At 43.6% G+C, this 23,723-nt stretch overlaps 1 protein-coding gene across 1 annotated transcript; it reads right to left on the bottom strand.

Annotated features, from left to right (window-relative positions):
• Positions 1–679: 679 nt before the first annotated feature.
• Positions 680–20,195, bottom strand: LOC129834435 (pyruvate kinase PKM-like). The gene is made up of 11 exons (XM_055899409.1): positions 20,087–20,195; positions 14,282–14,460; positions 13,386–13,477; positions 8,161–8,292; positions 7,519–7,705; positions 7,063–7,333; positions 6,676–6,826; positions 6,378–6,530; positions 5,079–5,245; positions 3,563–3,744; positions 680–1,901 (listed from the first exon to the last, which is right to left on the bottom strand). Exons 2-11 carry the CDS (start codon positions 14,436–14,438, stop codon positions 1,795–1,797), a joined length of 1,599 nt encoding a protein of 532 aa, XP_055755384.1. The 5' UTR covers positions 14,439–14,460; positions 20,087–20,195; the 3' UTR covers positions 680–1,794.
• Positions 20,196–23,723: the final 3,528 nt, after the last annotated feature.

A 23,723-nucleotide genomic window follows, 5' to 3' on the forward strand; every position in this document is an offset into this window, starting at 1 on the left:
ATGAAACCAAAACATTGAGTTTATTTTCATTTAGCAAATCTTTTTTACTTTACTCTGCATTGCTCAAAAGTCTATAGCGGTTCTATTCAGTGCATGTGACAATAACATTTTATTTGATGAGTGTTCCTCAGAGAACAGTTGTACCTCTATCTAGGCAGAGCTTACATCAGAAGACATCTGCACTGATGGCGCCTGGCAAAGTGTAAGAATGACGTAGTCGGGCAGACGCAATCTCTGGCGACTCTCGTATGTGGCCTGAAGGAGAGCCCCAGGATATCTCAGGCAGACTCTCTGCTCCTGGCTGAGGTGATGGATGAGGCAAGCAGGCAGGTGGGGGTGGTTTACAGCCAGGACTGCCAGTGACCAACAACCGCTTTCTTACGCCTTTGTTCAATAAAATTACCCACTGAAATTGGCATCAAGTACACTCATTGACTTTCCCTAATTTCTTGATATCATGGAGTCCTTGAAGTATTAAGACCACATTAAGAAAATGAACTGAGGCACATTTGGAGTCTAAATTCTATGTACTGTAGTGTCAACAGTTCGTCAGCGGTGAGTAGCTTCAAAAGGGGCAAGCCGTTCTGAGATGGCATGTACACAACAACAAATGGTCTGTCTGACCTTAAGAGGATAGCTGGGTTTAAGACTACCGTAATAACATGACAGGAACAAGACAGGTGCTCGTCTCTTTTAATGATTGAAATCCAGTCAGGAAGGACAACTCATTACACCAGTTAACATTGTGTTAGACCCTACCATCACAATCAAAGAAGCAGTTGGACATTTAAACACACACACTAGATCACCGACAGGAACTAGAGAGCAGGTGCAGGAGGAATGAAGAGGTTGTGGGGGGGGGCAGGTCCAACTCATCCCTTTATCCACCCCCCAGTGCCCTCTGAAAGCCCCTCAAAGTACTAAACTCATACATAATTAATTTGAGAGAACCATGTAGCAGCTTACATACAGTGGTTCTTAAGTGCCAACTTAGTTATATGACCAAAATACAAATACATGTGAGGGCTTTAAGAATACTTCAACACACAAAACAAAAACTGTAGTCAAACTAAACATGGACACCCAATACATTATAGGATTTCTCTATGTTAGACAAAATATACATAGTATTTGATGCCCAGAATCTAAATTCACCTTTCACAAAAGTATAACACAGAATGTAACATTGTCTACAGTAGATTGGGAGTGTAAAGAAAGCAAGTATACAGTGCACAATATAAATACAGACAGCACTACAAGGAGCTATGTATGGGAGAAGAGTTTAACTGACAGGGTCATAAAGAAAAGCTGTTCGCTTCGGATCGCCGCCATTTTGTTCGCGTTATAGGAATGGGAGTGTGTGTTTTATTTACAAGTTACAGTACAGCAGGCTCTCTTAAGGTGTGCCCCACCTCCCTCAAAACAGAAGAGCCCAGGATGCACAGATCAATAGCTCTGCAACCTAGCCTTTCAGTCTGGTTTGAATGTAATAGTCATAAATGTTTTTTTGTGTGTGAATAAATACAGCCATTTCTGGTTGGCGCATACAGATACCCTGGAGATTGGGGTACAGGGGGAGAACAGAACACACCTACATGAGGGGAACCCTGGAGAGGAGTGGATTGTAGTGGGGAGATTTCCTATTGGTTAAGTCACCACCAGGTGTTTGTTTCAGTGAGTTTAAACTGTTGTGGGATGTACAAGTCAGCCCTGGTGTTGGGACAGGGGGTGGTGAGCAGAGGGACAAGGGAAAGACAGTGGAGGGGTGAGAAGGGGAAAGAGGGTAGTCATAATTCAAGGAACCACGACCACACGCATGGTGTTAGTGTAGCCAGAGCCTGGGCGCCATCCGGTCAGGACGATCACCACATCTCCCCCCTTGAAGAACCCTCGCTCCTTTCCTGGAAAACAAAGAGCACAGTTGTCAACACCATACCAGGTCCAGCATCGTGATACCAGGTCCAGCATCGTGATACCAGGTCCAGCATCGTGATACCAGGTCCAGCATCGTGATACCAGGTCCAGCATCGTGATACCAGGTCCAGCATCGTGATACCAGGTCCAGCATCGTGATACCACAGCAAGAAATTATCTAGAGTCAAAGAATGGCACTTGTAGCCTAGTTTCTGTCTCCAACACTGATCTGATAAATCTTTGGCCAGATTGAGTTCAATATTACATTTGGAATGTTTAAAAATGTCATTTTCTTCTGAGACAGCCATGTATGCCTTAATGAATCAATTATACAATCAATTTGACTTTGGTAAAAACAATCCAACTACATCAAGGTAATCATTTATGTGAATAGTAAATCTATTGATGAACTGTAAATCAAGATGTAGCCTAGGCCTACTCACTGGATGCTTTGAGTTGAGCTTCGTTTGGCTGATTTCAGTTTGTCTCCTGGGGCTACAGGTGACAGCTTCCCTTCCATTTGGGACTTTATTGTACTGATCAACATTTATAAAGTAACAGCAATCTCCTTTTATAAAGTGCAAGCTGTTTCTAAGACCGTCATTCATGAGGCACATAGTTTGGCGAGGGAGACTTGAGGGAAAGATGATTAACCCAGTGAATGTTTGGTGACAGTCAGCTTTGAAAAAGGCATATTTTGCATATGATCAAACAAAGTTCTAGGGTAGTGAATTGATTTTAACTTAAGCTTTAAGCTAGCAAGGAAAGTTAGTATCGGTGTGCATCTTTCCCTTTCAAGACAATTTGATACACATCTAGATTCACAGGCTCCGGTACATTTAGTTTCAAACTACTTCTGTGTGAGTCGAGGAACGAATTGATGCGGTGTGACACAACACACTAACATTTGTTGCATACACACACATTCATTTTTCATTGTAAATTACAATATGGTGCTAATGGAGCTCATGAGCTGGGTCTGTCAGAGTTTACTCAAATGCATGCAGTGAAAAACTAAATAATCTAAAACCAAGAAATTAAAAGAAAACAGAATTTGGGAGAAGAAACTAAAACTATTTTATAGGAGCACTCTTAGAGTGGTTTATTAACCATTAAACTAGGTGATTCAAGCCCTAAATGCTGATTGGCTGACAGCCGTATACCATGGGTATGACAGAACTTTTATTTACTGCTCTAATTACATTGGTCCCTAGTTTATAATAGCAAGGCATCTCAAGGGTTTGTGATAAATGGTCAATATACCACGGCTAAGGGCTGTGTCCAGGCACTCCGCCGTGCGTAAGAACAGCCCTTAGCTGTGGTATATTGGCCATATACCACACCTCCGCAGGCCTCATTGCTTAATTATTTTACCAGGTATATTGACAGAAAACAGCACAATATTTTATCTTGTACACTAATGACACAGAAGAGTTGCAGGGGTGAGGATTAGCGTGCCTATTTGAAACCTAGACGTTTTTTAAAATGTATTTTTAACGTAGCTCTCATGCTACAAAAAAAGGTTGGAGACCCATGGTTTAGACTGTTTGGAAGCTGACGGACTGACCGAGCTTCTCTTTTTCTGGTGAACACAGAACACATGATCTTACAGCTCACGAAGAGAGATTTAATGGCTGCAGACTCTCACCCATTTCCATGGCGAAGTTGACCCTGAGGTCGACATCCTCGGCCCATACATCGTGGGCAGGCTTGTTGTAGAAGACGGGGAAGATCCCACGATACAGGTGGGCCTGGCGGGCGGTCTGGCCGTTACGGGTCACAGCAATGATGGGGGCGCGGGGCCTGTACCTGGAGATCAGGTGGGCTGACCTGCACACAGACAACACAGCTCAGACTCCTTCAGCCAAGGACACACCCAAGGCCTGCTGCCATTCCCATTTCAGATACTGGCAATATGGCTTGAACAAAGCCTACACAAAATCTAGAAAGGGGGGAAATTTGAAACTTTATAGAAATGTATTTCTGAAATATTAGGAAACTAATGATTTGATTAGTGGAGGACCTACTATAGTAAAATAAGTATGCATTGATGTCAATGGGAGACAAGTCTAAGGATTTGTCTCATTGTGAACATTAAAACAAGCCACAGTCAAAATTAACATTTCATCCTGTCGGTTCTGTTGGGGGTTACAAAGACAGTCATTCTAGATCGGTCAAACAAAGTCATCACAATGAGAGTTAAAAATAGTTAGGAAAATGTCAAGGTTGAGCAGTCAGAAAGGGTCAGCGGATGTGAGAGTGAACACAACTCAATAACTACTGCAGTGTTTTGTCAATACAGCTGCAGAACCTTCTACCCTGACAACAAACTGTATGGCTCTATCAATGCAGGTGTTCCCAATAATGTTGAGGACTCTTCATGAATAAAAGTGTTCTACTTGTATTTATCATTTACAGAGTGGCCTCTGTTAGAACAACCCAGTTCACGCCAACCCATAACACTCCCCCACCCTGCTCACATTACTGCCTCCACCCACCCTGGAACACTCCACCCACACGGAAGGGTGACATCTATCTGGGACCATGCAACCGTTCCCCACCAATCTAAAGTAGGGGAATAGGATGTTAAGGGTCAGAGTTGCATGTTCTGTAAGTCCCTTATCTGCCGCTGCCCGTCCCTCTCCTCCCTGCCGCTACCTTCCCCTCTCTTCCCTGCCGTCCTCCTCCCCGCCCGTCTGCCTCCCTCTTCCCTGCCGTCCTCCTCGCCCGTCCTCCTCCCTCCCTGGTGGGTGGTGCGTCGCAGCTCCTCAAACAGCTGTCTGTGAAAGGTGGCTGCCTCAGCCTCCCGAGCCATCTGAGTGCGAGGGTGGGCCCGAGGCACGAGGGTTACACTCAGTCACACCACCACGAGGCGCGCCTCGCACCTGAGAGGCATGGCAAGCGATTATCCAGTCCTGGTCCAGTTCATTTACAGAGTTAAGTGGATGTAACGACTAAAACATTGGCTGTCAATCAGAGGCACTACCAGATATATAGACCATTCTTATAATGAGTCAACTTTCAGTGGTCTCCAGTTTGTTGTGACCTTAAGGACCTGTAAACGTGTGCCATGCCCTTTCATTCAGTCCCCGTCTCTCCCTACTCTGGCTTCTCACAAACCTGAGTCCCCCTTCCAAACAGCCGTGCTACAGCCACCTGCCTACCTTCCAGAGTTAGTGAGCACAATGAACGCAGAGGACAAGATCTTAAAGGACGCCTCCACGGCTCCGATGGCGATAGCCTCGGCCGGGTCGGTGGAGTGTGGTGCGGCGCGCCGCAGGTCCTCGAACACCTGCCGATGGAACATGGCTGCTTCTGCCTCGCGAGCGATCTGGCACAGGCAAGATGTAGCAGACAGACAGGAAGTACACCAGACAGACAGATATAAGGAAAGAGTGATAGGAGACGAGATGGAGGGTAGGAAGTTAAGGTGAAAGGAATAGGAGATGGGATAGAGAGGTAGGCAGAGGGAAAGGGAAATGAGAGAAATGTAGGTTTAGTCAGAGTGCAGTTTAGTGAGACAAGAACAGAACATACATGTTAAAAACACATCCAATGGGCCACCGCAGCCAGTCCATGTAGCTATGGCATCTAACACCGCAACACATCACAGCATTATAACACACTAAACTGCTTTAGTAATGGTAATTCTATAGTTAGAACTACATTCCGATACTACATACCACACAAACTGACTGCTCATTCAAACTACTTAGCTGTTTAGAGGTTACGAGATAGGCAGATGACTATAGTCAACTGGTGGTAAAACATGCATGCTTTACACAGTTACACATGTGAAGAGATGGTAGTACAGGAAATTAAACGAAGAAGAAAGCTTTCAAAGTCCAATAAAAAAAAAAATAGAGGGAAAACATTTGAAGACCGTAAAAGAGAAGCTGTTAAGAGGCAGAGTTAGTCTGAGCCTAATGTCAGTCCTTGTGTAGGACAGTGCTTTCAGTTAACTCACAATGCACTCTTAGAGGCAAAAACGTGTTTAAGAGTGTGAAGGACATGGTGCTGCAGTGAACTCATAGGCAGCTGCTCAAGGACTGCTGAGTCACTTCTGCCTATATCCAGAGAGAAGTGCAGCAGCTGAACTAGTCAGCTGTTAAAGGCCTGAGTAGAAGAAAATGAGGGCAGCGTCAGCCAGATTCTCCACCCATGTCCTACACTCTGTACTATTAAAACTTAGTGAGCAACCATTCTATGGATCATTACAACATTATGACTCAATATAATACCGGCTGAATCCAGATTGCTTTTGCTGACAAACATCACATAAAACATGAGAAATGTGTAAGTGGAAATGAGTGCGACTTCCTCAGCAACATGACTTCCAGTAGCCCTGACCCTGCTGTTGATAGGTCTATACGATGTAGGTCAGGACCAGTGGTAGTCCGGGGCTGATGACACCCAGACTGAAGGACAGTACTGGATGGTAACTGTAGGGGGCACTGTCTCACCATGTGCTGTGTGCGGACAGCCTCCAGTGGGTAGTCTCCCTTGGCGGTCTCTCCACTCAGCATGATGCAGTCAGCTCCATCCAGCACGGCATTGGCCACATCACTGCCCTCAGCGCGGGTGGGTCTGGGCTTCTTTATCATGCTCTCTAACATCTGTGGGAAGGACAGGGGCTCACAATGTCAGGCTACCAACAGTGTAATAACACACACAACCTTTCACATCACAACAAACTGTAGCATCCCTGTGGAAAAATAAATATCTCCTGTATTTAAAAAAAGGTGTCACAAGTACACTGACCTGTGTAGCACAGGTGATTGGCTTGCCGGCTTTGTTGCAGCGGCCAATCATCATCTTCTGGGCCAAGAACACCTTCTCTGTGGGGATCTCAATTCCCAGGTCTCCACGGGCAACCATGATGCCATCACTGGCTTCCATGATTTCATCAAACCTGCACGGGGGACGGGAAACCAGAGTCAGACATACTATTCGGATTTACTATTCAGATTTAACATTCCTATCATGTTTACAAACTATGATAAGACATACTGCATGCCATTTATTCTAATGTGAATCAAGTGACGGAATGTAACGATTTTGGGCACTGGCCCAGTCGAGCACAATTTCTACTAGCCAAGGATCAAAAATCGGCTTGTATTTCTGTGCATTTAATGCCATCACACAGACCTGCGCACTCCCTCGTGGTTCTCCAGCTTGCTGATGATCTTGATGTTCTTGCCTTTCTCTCCCAGCACCTTCCTGACAGCGTGCACGTCAGCTGCTTTACGGATGAAAGAGGCGAACACCATGTCCACTCCTTGCTCCACGCCGAAGGTCAGGTCAGAGATGTCCTTGTCAGAGACGGCAGGCAGGTCCACAGCAGCACCAGGCAGGTTCACACCCTTCTTACTGCCCAGGGTCCCTCCATTCTCAATCTCACACATCAGGTAGTCCTCACCTGGGGACACACATTGAAGGAGACACCAATAACTTCTCCAGGCTATAAAGAATAGGAAGCTCCATCGGGCCATCCTCCAACCACCCAAAAGTTCAGTAAGGGAAGGGATTCTAGGGCTCACAGATCCGCAAAGGAATATTCTCTAGTCTATTCAGCTCTTAAGTGGGAGCCAGACATGAACTCACCGATCTCCTTGACCTGGAGGGACACAAGTCCGTCGTCAATGTAGATCTTGCTGCCCTGCTCCACCACCCTGGTGATGTTCTTGTAGTCCAGCCACAGATTGTCTTCATCACAGTTCTCCTGATAGGCATCATCCAGGGTCAACTTGATCATGTTGCCCTTCTTCAGCTCCACCTCAGATGTGCCACTCTGACACACACAAAGGACCATGGATGAGTCTCAATAGGAACAACGACTATGGGGGGTTCAACTACTCAATGAAGTAAAAGGAGTTTAAAATTGATTAAGAAAAATCTCTAACCCTTTACCATACCAATCTCAAGCTTGAAGTAGTCCAAAATATGCCGGAAATGTAAACCTTGTTGTATATTTGAGGTTTAAGGCGGCTTATGAAATTTGCAATTCCATAAAAATTTCAGGCTTGATTTTGCCCTAAGAAAGGATCAACACCTACAAAAATGTCTATTAACTATAGTTCTAATTTCCCGTTGCTGCAGTATTATTTTCCTGCTGTAGCAAACTGGCTCAAATTAAGATCCCACATCTGTACTCAATATTTGGTACAACAAAATGTGTAGTAAACATTGGATAGGGCCTCCAATCAGTTGTGTGCTGGGAACATGGTAGTTGATTGTTCTACTCACTCCCTTGATAAGTCCAGTCCTGATCTCAGGTCCCTTGGTGTCCAGAGCGATGGCCACGGGGCGGTAGTGGATGCTGCCAGCCTCAAAGCTTTCACAGGCCTCACGCACATTCTTAATAGTCTCACAGTGGTACTGTGAAACAGAATAGAATTTAAAAAACAGAGAAGGAAATACTTTTTTTGAACAGGCTTTTAACACTAAAGCAACAACGCATCAGCCAGACATTGACATTACAGTGACGACATGATGGCTCAGGCCATCTCATGGAGGGTGGAAACCTAGTTTCGGTGTAATAAGTCACACAACTGAGCATAAATCAGCTGACAACATACTGTATCAGGGCATAAACGTGAGAAATTTTGAACGAAATCAAGGACGTGGTCTAGACAACTGTTACCGGCAGGTCAAACATCTAGCTACCCTCTGTGTAGTTGAAAAAAATATAGAGAATAATAAAAACACCTCCCCACAAAGTTTAAACTCACAAATCAAACAAGGAAAACCACTTAACACCCACCAAATCTGGTGAATTTAAACTCTTTTTAATGCTGTTAACTGCATGTCTCAACTCCCAATGAGAAAGACGCACCCATGTCAGTAGCGCGAGTCACAGATCAAGTGGCGCTTGCAGTCCTCCATTTAGGAAATCACCTCACAATTCAAATGTTTCAGTTTAGACAGAATATTCATTTGACTTAGCTGCCTAGTGTGCTAGCTAGGAAGTGGGTCTACAGTTTCATTAAATTTGCCATGACAAAAAGGCTTGTGGAAAACGCAACTCCCTCGCGAGCCTCATCATTGAAGGGATAGTTTGCCAAAAATAACTATTTTTCCACTTGACTACTATAGAAAGTTGAGTTGATAAATAATCCACATCATGAATACCTCTTCTCAGCAAGGTAAAGAGAGAAAAGCAAGTTTCAGTTCTGTGATTTAAAATATTTGTTTATATTCAGCAGAACTTTAATTCACCAGACACTATGGCTGGTTCACCAAAAAGTTCTTTTCATAACCCCATGTTGGAGTGAAAGACAATTCAATTTACGGCATGTGCAAGAGTAAAACCAAATACATTTTGGACAAGTAACCATAATCTTCAGGCATGTGAAAACTGCTCCCAACTTACCAGATGGGCAAGTACCCATGAGAGCTTAAAGTCAACCCCTGATTTATGCCTAGTCCCTATTCAGATTAGGCACCCACAGCGCAATACCCTTCAGTTGTAAACATGAGTGTGGTTAACATGAAACCTTATTCACAGACAGTATGACCTGGACATTTACTCAAGAGAACACTGTTTACAAAGAGTTACATATGCTACTACAACCTGCCTGTCCACATGTACATTACAACTACACTAATATTCTTGAGTGGCAGTGCTAGCATTGCCCTTGGCGACAGCTGCCCCAGATGGCTCATGCTGCTTCTCCCCATCTAGATAATGTAACCTGAGCTTTACCTAAGCACTTAATTGGTAGGTAATCACACAGGCCTTCATTTCCATTCTCTCCTTCCCAGTTATCACCACAAACAGCCTTGGCATCAAAGGGAGCCAATAGTGCAGTGCCAAATTACACCAAGATAACTACATTCCAGCATATGCCTTAGAGCAGCTAGTCAGACGAAGCCAGGTCTAGTTTCAGCAAGAGGAAATGTAATTTCATGAAAATATAAATAAAGACGTGGAAGTGCCCATCCTAACATTTTGATAAGCCTCCATGACACAGCACAGCCAGTAGAGGGCCAGGAGACAGACAAGATGACAAGGTGAGTGGCTCAGGCCCCCTGCCGGAGAGTAGCAGGTTAAGACAGAGGAAGCGTCTTTGGCCTGGTAAGTGACCTCTACAGAACAGAGAACTGAAGCAGATGACAGTGTGACGAGTGGGAGTGACGCAACCGGTTGCTCCAGGCCTGCACCCTGGGTGGGGTGATAAGAGGAAGGCACAGATTAAGAATTTAGTGGCACAAGCTACCTCAGGTAAGGTTTCCACTGCTGTCTGCCTGCTCCATCTCACAGTTTAGGGCTTACCTTTGGAGTTGTCTGGTCAGGATCACCCTTGAACTGCACACCCTGGTTGGCACCTAGAACATCTCATATTCAAACGAGATCTGAAGGTAGCTGATACTTTGCAAAGAAGCATGTCTGACAGACTATGACGACATTGGAGCAGGGAGGCGTTCAAGCTGGCAGCTTGAACAGATGTTTTAGCGAGCTGCGCACCAATCATGTCCATGCGATGCCGTGACAAATAGAAGCTAGCCGTTCTATTGCTAAACAAGAGAGGAACGTTCTTCGACAACTGCCATAACTATGCTTGCCCTATGGATAATCTCACGCTTTCAAAGTCTGTTGAAGATGACGAGTTCCCCTCTTTAACCGGTTACTCCGTGCAAACCTCCATCCTCCAAAAAACCCAACAGGGACTGACAGCATGGCTACCCTCTCCTTACTCATCAACTCCAGGTCTGACACCATTGAGAAAATGGTAGGTGCAAACACCATGGTAATCGAAGGCTGGAAAAAGACTGGAGTTTGTGTGAGGTAAAATCAAGGATGTGAAAATTAGTGGCTACAGTTGGTGTGGAAAAGGTGGAACAGAATAACAATGTCTACCATAAACGTCACTGATCTGCAGCAATACACAAGAAGATGGATCCTGAGACTACGTCATGCCCGAGGTGGAGAATGAGGATGCGCGCTGCTATCCGGATCTGCCAAGAAGTTACACCTGCAGAGAAGAACAAAGTCGGTGATACCGTCGGCATTGAGCATCGGCAAGAAGCAACAGCAAAACGATTCAAGACCAAGTGGAAATCATCCTCTTTACTGCCAGATTCTACAGGGATGCTGTCTGGAAAGCCGTTCCTTCAGAGCCATGGTCTGCATGTCGCCAAGCATCTCAGCCTGGAGGACATAGAAACGAGGAACAAGTTGTGGCCAACGATCAAGAAAGCACAAAATGAGCAGAATCCTGCCTACGTCGGAGGACGATGCTTTATCAAGTTTGGAAATCCATATTCCATTTTCCTTGTAATGACTATCTAACAAGCCTCGGGTCACAATTTTCCAGACTACTCAGGTACCTCAATCATTTTTTAGTTTTTTTCCCTGTATGACCAAATGGCAGCCTATTTTGTTTACAAACTCAAGGACTGAAAGTTGTATTTATTTTTTATGCATACAGATCTGCTCTGACTTACTGTTATTGTTCTACGTAGTTATTAATACTTACTTGTAAGTGAGAAAGGTCTCATGTACACAGTACCATTCAAAAGTTGACACCTACTCAAGGGTTTCTTTATTTTTACTATTTTCTACAATGTAGAATAATAGTGAAGACAACAAAACTGAAATAATACATGGAATCATGTAGTAACAAAAAGAATGAATCAAAATATATTTTATATATGAGATTCTTCAAAGTAGCCACCCTTTGTCTTGATGACAGCTCTGCACAACTCTTGGCACTCATTATCTCTAGGCTAACATATGCCGCTCTTTACAACTTAACGATAAAATAAGCAAATAGATTAAGCAGATGCTTTTAAAATTTCTGTGGAGAAACTGTACCCACTACATTAGGAAAAAACTGAAGTAATGAACACGAGTACAGGGGTCTGAATTCTGCACTTCAATAATACTTAGGAATTGATTTAACCAATTGATCTTAAGACCCCCTTCTATGTGGAACTTTATTCCTCATCATGTCTTCTCTACTTTTGGTGGCCTTTACTTCATGTTGGTTTGCAATTATAATAATCGACAAACTTCCAGTGAAACTCTGCTTTTCGTCAGCAAATTCGTCATAATTTCTCCACACAGATATGGAATAATCGGGACATATTGTATTAAAATACTGCTTTGTTTTTAGAATATTGGTTCCAAAATAATATCCTATTGGTGAACCAACTTGTAAATGCAGAGTTTTTTTTTTACTTAGTTATAAGGAATTCTTATCGCTATACAAGATCCCTGTAACACCTAAAGATTTTGCAATGTTTTAGATGCCATTCCCTCGGTGTTGCTTTATTATTCAGGAACGTGTCAAGACCTGATCCTCAGAGCCCATCTTCAATTAACCCTGTTGTCTCATCAGTCGGAAATATGTATTTTTTCCCCCTTTTGGGCCATTCAACAACAGCGCTATACAAACCTACCTTATGTCATGCCTTTTTGGAACAGTTTTATTGATAATATCTGTTGGAAAAAAGTTTGGATCTTGCCACACACACACATACACCTACTTAAGAACCTCCTTAAATTTTGTTATTTTCTAAATATTATCTTGCCAACCACAATATGAAGAAGTTGTAGAAAAACACCATTAGAAAAAAGGTACAATTTGAATTAACCACCCAAAACAGTGTTTCATCTTTTTTGGCATTGTCTCCACGTAAGGAATCTGTGGTAAGATATCAATAGATTTATAATTGAACACATGAAGATTTTACACTATTATGGAGACGTATTGCATGGAATTAATAGTAATTAGTTTCATTATTCTTTTGGACATTTTTTTTAAAGACAATTAAATACTCTAACAAAAAAGCTGTTAGAATTATAAGTGTATGTCCCTTAAGGTCCTTGTGTAATGTGATATTATACCCCCTAGCCCAATTGTCATGTGTGTGTGAGATAGATATATCAATCACACACACACCATGTCCCCCCCATGTACTTATGTATTGATTTATTGTTCTTACTTAAATTACCTTGGTGCAGCTAAACTTGCCATAAAGCTCATCAAAACAGCCTGTGTGGGTTTGTGCTATTCAGTTGGGCTGGGAATTGCCAGGGCATCGCGACATGATCACAATAATTTGGTGCCGATGCGATATGTATCACGATTCATTACTGGGATTTTATTGCAATTCAATGTTTCAAACATATTGCTCACCATATGTCTGCTGCAGAGGGACAAGTGGGCGCGCAATGAGAAACCTGTTTTGATCAGTCATGGAAATAAGTGCTGAAAAGAAATTTGCTCCCCATTTAAAAAGCTATGAATTACAAAATACTGACGTTTTGGTGCAGTTTCAGCCAACTAGTGCAAAAATAGAGATAGTCAAACACATACATCGTGAAAATAATATCCTGATATGTAACTACTGACTTCCCCCCCCCACTCACTACTATTCAGATATATACGATTTAGGTCTGGATCCAGTCTGTGATCATCCTCCACTGCAGCAGTCTAGGTGTCTAGACATGCTAGGGAACCCACCTCGTGAGATCCATGGGAGAAGTTCATGCGAGCGATGTTCATCCCAGACTTGATCATCTCCTTCAGCATGTCCACACTGCGTGAGGCTGGCCCTGTTATGACAGATAAGGGTTAGAGGTTGGGTTTAAACAGTGTACATACACACCACACTAGTGTGATGTCATACCGTAGGTATTTCACAGCATCATCCTATAGTAGAGGGTCTTGATGTAAAAATAGTATAGGCCTACAGACATTTGAAAGCTAGCATCCATTGTGTGTGGCGATGTACCATATACCAGGGTATTTGGAAATAGCCACGGGATGGTTTTTCAATACTGTTGAAACTATTTAAATATTTGTTGCTACTTTAAGTAAATACATTCAGTCAATTTGTGATGAAGAATTTCACCTGTTAAATCATTTTTGCATTATGAAACTCAGCAGAAGTCCTCAGACACGTGGTGTTTACAAGCACACAACAAGACCGTAGCCTTGAGTCACTCACGGTTGTGCAGCACGCGCCAGGTGATGTAGTTACAGTATGGAATTCACAACTAAATGTTTGCCACCTAAATATCTTCTAACTATTAAGTTAATGTGCTAAAAGCTATGCAGTTGTGCATTTGGTTTACTAATTTAGTAGCTAGTTATCCCATCTTCAGCTAGATGGCTGTCTGTCCTCCAAATAGTTTAGGTCAGACATTTGGCAATGCATTCGTTAGCATTTTTGATGGGATTTTACATATACCTGTTAGCATTGCTAACCTTCGAATTACAGAGGCACAGTGGGGTTTGAAAATAGCAACCCTTGTGTTCAGTGCCGGTATTAACGAATATCCCAGAATGCACAAGGTCAGTAAGAAGGTAAGACAATCTGGATACCACCCTAGCCTAGTGTGTGTGTAGCCACTGACCAATAGTGCAGATGATGCCAGTGTTGCGGGCGGTGGTGGGCTCAGAGTCTATGTCCAGCAGGCACATGTGCTCCAGGAAGGTGTCGGCCATGGCAGCGCCGAGCTGCTGCGTCTGGACGAAGGCAGAGCCCATATCTTGAGACTTTGAACCGGGCATGATGGCAGATTTTGAAGAAGTCCTGGAGGAGAGAGATGAGGTAATATGAAGGGCATACTACTAAGACAGTAAGGTGCTAATGGTTCACTCAATTCAGTGTCACCAATCTCAGGCATTATCAGGTCATGGACTGGACTGCCACATTAAACACAGAGGATCACACTGGTTCATGAAACCATCAACTTTAGATCCACCAGTCTACAACACTGTATAGCCTCAGGAATTAGCACACAACAGCTTATTGGAGGCACAGTATGTGGCTTTGAATCAACTGACATCTGTGCAAATAACGGTTTGTTTGTGGAATGAGGAACCCGTTCAAAAGACTACATCTGAAAAAACAGGAAGTGTGATTGAAACCCTTCCCTGCTGGTTCTCAGGCTGCACAAAAGACAATAAAGACATGGGCCTAAATACGATTGATCTATAATATACCCTGGGCTACAGTAACATTCCACAGCATTCTTTCAGTGAGAAGCACATTGAGCTGTTTGCACGTTGTGTTCTCCCGAGTCACCCATGGCAACCGCAGCCCTGACTGGCACAGTGTTTTCATTACTTCCTCCAACCTGGGACAGATCACTTTCAACATGGTTCAATACAGAGCTGTTGAAAAACAAGGGGACATTGAGAAGTACTGCATCAAACCCAATAGGTTACTTCATAGCACCACAAAGTTCTCTTGCTCAAGAGTCAAAACACTTCCCTTTTCTAGTGTCCATCTTGACAGTATAACAAAACAGGCTCTTTGTACAGGTACTGTAGGCCAGGCCAAATTCTCCATGGCAAGCTAAAAAACAGTCAATGAGGTAGTTCTGTTTGTGTAAGGTGGAGCGTTGCTACTTTGAGAGTGTGGAGTCTGAGGCAACTCTAAGCTGTGACAGGGGCTCTGTTGCCATGGTTATGTTGTAACCCAGGAATGTGGCAATAGATAGCGACATACCACAGCCAGAAGGTATGCATGACAAGGGGGATCCCTGGAGGGCTGCCCTGGACACAAGACAGGGTTACCAAACTGGACTAGCCTAAACACTAACCAGTGTAGAGTTGACTTTCACCCAGTCTAAATTATAGAGTAACACTCACATGAACAGAGAACACGCTCACTGGTTGCTTCAAGGTGGAGCTTCTAGGAAATACTAAGCTTTCTAATAGGCTACATCTGTTAGTCTACCTTGTGGCGAACAGATGTCAGTTGCACTAGTCTGGCGGACCTTCAAGACTCTACTTTAAAAAAATATATTGGAATCTGCAGAATGCATAGGGACAGAGAGCATGTTATCTTCCTCAGTAGTCCTGCTTACTGCAAAACACAATCTTATCACATATTTCCCCTCAGAATTACTAATCTAGCCGAGGCTAAATTTGTTAGCCTAACATTTGCATTCGCCAATGTATTCTGCACCCCAAAACCTCCTTGTTCTCATTCATTTGGCTACAGATTCTCCTTTCTGCCAGTAGGCCATTTCAGCAGGGCTGGGAATTTCCTGGGACCTTAGGATATTATCACCATACTTAGGTGCCGATACATATTGTATCACGATTCTATATGTATTGCGAGTCGATACTGTGATTTTCTTACGATTCGATGGTCCAAACATATTGATCACCATATGCCTGCTGCAGAGGGAAGAGAGAGCCATAAGAAAACAAGTACTCAGTCATGGGAAAAAAGCTCTGAAAACAAATTGACTCCCTATTTAAAAAGATGGAGAACAGACTATGAAGGAAAAATACTGGAGTTTCAGTACAGGTACAGCCAACTAGCACAAAAATAGTGATATTGTAAAACGATACATTGGCAAAAATAATATCCTGATATGTAACTGTATTGATCACCCCCACCCCACTACTATTTAGGGCAGGCTACCCTCTAGAACCAGGCCTACACTCAGCTCATCTCTTCCAGCGTGTAAATGAATCGTGACAGGGCCCTGCCACACAGCAGCAGTAAAACCAATAGGCAGCAGCTCAGTGACGTCACAGAGCCTCAAAGGCAGCAGCCCAGTGTTGTACGTGAGCACGGTCACATCCTGCTCTCTCCAGACTCCCAACTGCGTACACAGCACGACAGCAGGGGGTAGCCCCTAGACAGAGCACAATGTAGACTGCAGAAGGAGGCTGCTGAACAGAAATCCTACAATGTCTCGTCTCAAATGAAGCCTACATTCTTATCCCTGGAACACACTGTTTATAGCAGCCTGCAGAAAGCCTAACAGTGATTTCATTTTTATTGGGGGGGGTGAGACATGTGATGGGCTCTTATGTCAAGTGCCAACAAAGGCTGGTTAGGTAACCAGCAACAAACTCAAGAGGTTGCCGATATCAAGTTCAACATTTGCACATTGAAATCAGTGCCATAGGCTACATAAAATGCATACAGTTAAAATGCATACAGTGTCACTTTATAACGCAATTGCTGTTTATATGGTCACTTTGGTTTTATTCCCACGAAATCAACAGGGACTAGTTTTGAACTATCCTACAGCCTCTGATGGAGTCCTGACATGACCCAGCTATGCTTCCTCAGGAAATCCTCCCTACCCTGTGACTAACACACAGCTGGGTTGATGTATCACCAAAAGATGCTATAGAGTCCAAGGCCATGCCAATCTGAGCCACCCTTTATTACTGAGACACCATTCATATGCCTGTGACAAAGATGTAAAGTATGTAAGGGTTGACCTGGGGCCAGTGACTCACACCAGTAATAGACATGCATCTGGGTCACTTAGTTTTAACTTTAGAGCTGCTCTGCTGCTATCAATCCTATCCAAACCCTTCCAACAGCACTGCTCACTGGAACCGAATATCCTTCCTTTTACATCCTCCATGCCTACTACTGCCCCCTCACCCCATCCCCTCACTTTCACTCACAAATTCACACACACACACCGCGATGTCTCCACTGCGCATTGGCAACATAGCCAGAGGTTGCCTTACAGATGACACCCTAGGAGCAGCCATGATGACACTGACGTAGCCTATAATCCTACACTGGTGACCTCGAGAAGCCTAGCTCTCCCCCTGCGCTACATTGATTGAGTCAGTCTCGTCATTCAGCTATGTGACGTACCAGTAGACCTTTCTGTTCTTCCTGTGGACGTACAAGAACGTAGCTGCTACAGACCTCCAGAGGATGCCCAGCTTGTGTGACCGCTGGTCCCCACAGAAAGCAGCAGGAAAAGCAGCAGAGCTAACCGGATAGACAGGAACTCCTGGTAGTGACTTGCCTGCCTACGCACAGCTCAGGAATAAATCCGCTTCTCTTCAGTGAGGATGTGCTGCAGCACACACAGTCCAGGCTACTGCATCCAAGGAGCAGGTTGCGTGCCCTGATACTGCAGATGTACATGAGACAGGGTGCTGTGGTAAACAATGTTGGCAGCACTAGGTCAGATCACCCCTAGGGCTCTAAAATGTTGGATGTGTATTCTAATAATGTACACAGGGTAAGCATGTGTAGAAAGCAAGATGCTAGCCTGGGATTAGTGCATTGCGTCATGCTGCAATGGGGTGGCAGTAGCCATACATCATGGTCAGGTAACACCGTTGCATTCTGTGCTGCATTGCATTACACAGGAAAAAGTAACCATGTTCTGCTACGCTGCCGCCTAGTGTTACGCAGCACCTGTAGGCACTATGCTAGTCTCACATTGCCAGACATAGCCAAGAGCAGAAGGCAAGACTACCACTATGCATGACAGACTGCATGGAAGTGACACCAGCTGCAGCAGGACTATGCAGAAAAACAAATGCAGTCAGTGTAGGCCTACACCCCTCAACACTGCACCAGGTTAAGGACAGTTCACAGAGGAGCCATGGCTAGATTTCTTCTTACTCAACTCTCAATAGCAGTTGAGTAGGAGACTGGGAATATGCTGTGCAAAATAGTGAGTCATAGGTGGGGTTTTCAACCTGGGGATTTTGAGTACTTCAGATTCACCTCATTGAGAACAAACTTCAGAGGAAGAGGTGCCTAGTCATTCTCACCATGCACCATTAGGGGGCTATTGCATGATATATGACACTCTGGAAAGTTACAGCAGGAAATGACTAAAAGGTGACACCATAGTGGGAGTATTTTAGACATTTACTGTGGGGCCTGCAGCCTACGTGCTCCCACCCCAGTACTCTGGGTATGCAGACTGCCAGATAGGGCACTGAAGTATACATTATAACCTAGGCCTCTCACACCCCTACGAGATGAACTATGTTGGGACATACCATAGTATAGCCCAGCCACTCCTGTCCCTACTGATAACACAAGATTCCTAACCTACTGAGAAGTGCTACTATGCCCTAGCACACCAAAATAGAAGCTCCCTCAAGTGACCTGGCTGATGCTGTGTAGAGTATAGGGCCAGGGTGGCTTGTATTTCCTCCTACACAGGGCTCTGGGCCAGAAGAATCTGTTACATAACAATGGCTGAACATCTCAGGAATAGTCCTAACCAGACTTTAGGAGGAGCACTAAACCTTAATGTGTTCCGAGACTGACTGAGCATACATTTCTGATATGAAATGTGCTAATTGTTCAAGTTAGTTTAGGCAGGCTTCATCAAAAAAATTAAAAAGGGAAGGCCTACATAACCATTTGATTTGGGAGCTGGGAGAAATGGAAGAACTGGCCAAGGTCAGGGTTTGATGGAGGCTGATACATCAATACTATTGCTCTATGACTAGTCAATAAACAGGCACTGCAGTGGAGGGATTCTAGAAGGTTGCACTGACTCCCCCCCCCCCTCCCAGTGTCAACAAAGCCAATCCATTGTGACATATTTAGGGCCATATAAAAAAATGTTTTTTTCTGTCTGCGTTCTCCGTATCGCGGATTTTATAGGGCCCTATGGTTTGACATGTCAGTGAGGCCACACCACTGCAGTAAAGGTGTTTGTTGTAAACTTAATTCCAACAAAAGGACACCAGACCACTGAAAGTCACAGTGCGAATAACAGTTTTGTTCATGAGGCCGGGTGGACCGCACATTTGATTAATTAATCGGTAGTTTTAATAATAAGTTGGTAACATGAGAATTGGTCGCAGTCATCTTTTTGCAGTACAATGCATCTACTAATGCGCCACAGCGCACGTTTCCATCTCTGCGTCACAGTTTCACGAATTTAAGATATTGCGAAGAGAAACTGGCCAATGGAATTCCAAGTTCATCGGGCAACCACACCCACCACGCGAGACAAGACAAACGCACTCGTATTTTACTATTCTCCCCGCTTTAAAATAACGTTACATGTTTTAGACTGATACCATGTTATAGTTCATGACAAATAACACCACTCAGAAAAATAGTAATTAAATAGTAAGTTCACCTGTATGAATAGTTAACTTGAGAAAGCTGCATCATACTGAGTTAGTCACTGACAAAACGACACCATTCTTTGTATGGCTACAACACCACATGGTTTGCGGTTTAAGATTGTTCCAAGTGACCACTACTATTACCTCTTACTATCTAGACAGTTTTCTTTCGGAATACATCCATTGCCGGGACTATGTCACTAAAGAAACCAGCTGGCAACACATAATATGAGACCGTTAAATGAATAAAAGGGCCATTTGGTGACAGAAGTCCTGCAAAACAAACGTACATCATGTCATTAGCTAGCTATAGATCTTGTGACGAGACTCACCTTACTTCGATGAACAACTGCTAGACTGACGTATTTCTCTTACACCCAGCTGCTCAAGGTGATCTCCTAAACTCAACCGGAACTATTTTTTGTCCGATCCGTCACGTATCCATCCGCGATAAAGAAGTAGGTCGCTATTAAAATTATATAATGAATTCAATCGAAATATATGGTTTCAATAATTCATACATATTTAGAATGTATTCATGTATGATTTCTGATCTATTCTTTGAAGAAAAGAAACACCCGGTAAACAAGGGGAAGTTTACATAAAGGAACATAATGAAAGTGCGGTGATGCGATACCGCTTATGTCCAATCAGGAACCCGAGAAGCATCTCTGAAGCATGGGGCCGACATGTGACTCAGGGATGTGGTATAATTTCTTGAACATCGGATTGGGTACCATAGGGTCTTGTATTCAAATACCTGTATTTCAGTGACACTATGCTCAATCTCACTGTATAGTCAATAATTGCATAAATGTATGCCCATCGTGGTGGTTGGAGATGTGAAAATCCCAGGAAAGACACACCAAAAGATGCACGTACATCCTCGAAGCCGTAACAAATATGTCAGAAAATGATTATATCTCACTCTCAAACAAATCAGTACTTCTCTCCTTCTAGTCTCCACTCCTCTCACCCACACACATAGTATCTGATGATGATGACGACGATATTTTACATAATTGTAGTTACATCACGATATTACTAATCATGCAAGGCAGTTCCACAACATGTCACTTTATCAGTTCACTTCTTCATTCAGCGAATTCAGAGGGGTCTGTCAGCAGCACCAGTATAACCACAGATAAAAGGAGCCAGTATTTTTGGTATAACAGTTGAGGATGAGATCATTTATAATCAACAGCTCCCTCTGGTGTTCATTATGAATAAGAGTTTAGCTGAGGCTTAGCTTGCTGTGGCTAAACTACAGATGAATATTCCTTCCCTCAGCACAAACCTATGATAGTTTCCCTCTAACATTTTCTCTTACTTTTATATCATGCAATATATTTTTGGTAAGGTAGATATATAAACAAAAACCCTTTCACTCAATCTGAATGGTTGAACTCCTACTCAACTCAACCTCTTATCACAGATGAGAATGAGACTACATTTCCTGCCTAACCCTTATCAAGCCAAGTTAGAGGAAAATTCCTACCTGTTGTCACTGTTGAAGTGTTCTAACTGTAGGGATTGTCTACATGTCATCATGTACACCATTCAGTCCTGGAATGTAACCCCTCCCTCTCTGTCCCATCCTACAGTAGTCCTCACCTGATCTCAACGGTAACGTTGCTGCAGCTGCTGCCACTGCCCATGTTGGCTTCTCCCTGGCCCCAGCCAGACTCTGGCTGTGTCCTGCACTCTGCTCTGCTCCCTCAGACCAATGGACACCTGCCCAGGTGAGGGACATTCCCTCCAACCCAATCACCTGGCCACACTGGCAAAGCCCCCACCTGTCACAGGGCATTATCGTCTCACACACCACAGCCATGAGGTACAGTGAGATAACCCTCACCCTGGTGAAATCCTCAGTCAAATCCTATAGAGGTATAGATATTAGATGAGAGCTGTGATGATATATTCATATTTTGATTTGTGAGATGAGATGTTGTCTGACTATGATGATAGTTTATTTTCATATAATGTAAAATCTTCAAGTTTTATAATTTTTCAGTGAAGTGATTATATTTTTTAAAAAAGACCTAGAACAGCAGTATTCACTGCAGAACTATATATTCTATGTCTATGGCAAGTCTCCCTTGTATGCATGGAGCTAGAGCCATCCTCTGAGAAGGTGTGTACACTTGTCCTGTATAATTATGTCTATTGAAAGGGTCATGCACTGTGCAGTAGAATTTAGTAGATTAAATGACTATGGCATGCTCCCCCACCATAGGCTTTTGAAGTACAGTGCATTCGTAAAGTATTCAGACCCCTTCCCTCTTTCCATATTTTGTTACGTTACTGCCTTGGATTAAATAAAACATGCCCTCATCAAACTACACACAATATCCCATGATGACAAAGCGAAAATAGGTTTTTAGAAATGTTTGCAAATGTATTAAAATAAAAAAAAATACAGCAATACCTTATTTACATAAGTATTCAGACTCTTTGCTATGAGATTCGAAATTGAGCTCCGGTGCATCTTGTTTCCACTGATTATCAATGAGATGTTTCTACAACTTGATTCGAGTCCACCTGTGGAAAATTCAATTGATTGGACATGATTTTGAAAGGCACACACATGTCTATATAAGGTCCCACAGTTGACAGTGCATGTCAGAGCAAAAACCAAGCCATGAGGTCGAAGAAATTGTCCATAGAGCGCCGAGACAGGATTGTGTCGAGGTACAGATCTGGGGAAGGGTGCCCAAAATTGTCTGCAGCATTGAAGTTCCCCAAGAACACAGCGGCCTCAATCATTCTTAAATCTCGGAACCACCGAGACTCTTCCTAGAGCTGGGTTCCCGGCCAAACTGAGCAATTGGAGGAGAAGGGCCTTGGTCAGGGAGGTGGCCAAAAACTCTGACAGAGCACCAGAGTTCCTCTGTGGAGATGGGAGAATCTTCCAGAAGGACAACCATCTCTGCAGCACTCCACCAATCAGGCCTTTATGGTAGAGTGGCCAGACGGAAGCCACTGACTCCTCAGTAAAAGGTACATTACAGCCCACTTGGAGTTTGTCAAAAGGCACTTAAAGGAATCTCAGACCATGGGAAACAAGATTCTCTGGTCTGATGAAACCAAGATTGAACTCTTTGACCTGAATGCCAAGCATCACGTCTGGAGGACGGTGTTGGCAACATGGTGGTGGCAACATCATGCTGTGGAGATGTTTTTCAGCAGCAGGGACTGGGAGACTAGTCACGATCGAGGGAAAGATGAACAGAGCAAAGTACAGAGAGATCCTTGATGAGAACGCGCTCAGGACCTCAGACTGGGACGAAGGTTCACCTTCCAGCAGGACAACGACACTACGACACACAGCCAAGACAACGGAGGAGTGGCTTCGGAACAAGTCTCTGAATGTCTTGTAGTGGCCCAGCCAGAACATCTCTGGAGAGACCTGAAAATAGCTGTACAGCAACGCTCTCCATCCAACCTGACAGAGCTTGAAAGGATCTGCAGAGAAAAATGGCAGAAACTTCCCAAATACAGGTGTGCCAAGCTTATAGCGTCATACCCAAGAAGACTCGATGCTGTAATCGCTGCCAAAGTTTCTTCAACAAAGTACTGAGTAACTTAGTGCCTTACCTAGTTAAATAAAAATAAATAAATAATTAAAGGGTCTGAATACTTATGTTGAATACTTAAACTTGCAAACATTTCTGAAACCTGTTTTTGCGTTGTCATTATGGGGTGTTGTGTGTAGATTAGTGAGATTATTTTTTTTTTTATCCATTTTAGAATAAGGCTGTAATGTAACAAAATGTGGAAAAAGTCAAGGGGCCTGAATACTTTCCGAATGCACTGTATGTCCTATATTTGTCTTCAGGCAGAAAATCTTTACAAGGGTCACTGCACTTCGGATTTCCTGCCATAACACATCAGCAAAGAGTGAGACAGCACTCCTTACTAAGAGTGGACACACAGCAGAGCCTAATCTGTCCATTATATTGGTCA

This window comes from Salvelinus fontinalis, chromosome 35, assembly GCF_029448725.1.
Source record: "Salvelinus fontinalis isolate EN_2023a chromosome 35, ASM2944872v1, whole genome shotgun sequence".
Lineage (NCBI taxonomy): Eukaryota > Metazoa > Chordata > Actinopteri > Salmoniformes > Salmonidae > Salvelinus > Salvelinus fontinalis.

Coding starts and splice junctions, on each gene's coding strand:
- LOC129834435 (XM_055899409.1), bottom strand. CDS start 14,438: ATGCCCGGTTCAAAGTCTCAAGATATGGGCTCTGCCTTCGTCCAGACG. Junction 7,334..7,518: donor CCTCCAGGTCAAGGAGATCG/GTGAGTTCATGT, acceptor GTGTGTCCCCAG/GTGAGGACTACCTGATGTGT. Junction 6,531..6,675: donor CAATCACCTGTGCTACACAG/GTCAGTGTACTT, acceptor TCCTTCCCACAG/ATGTTAGAGAGCATGATAAA.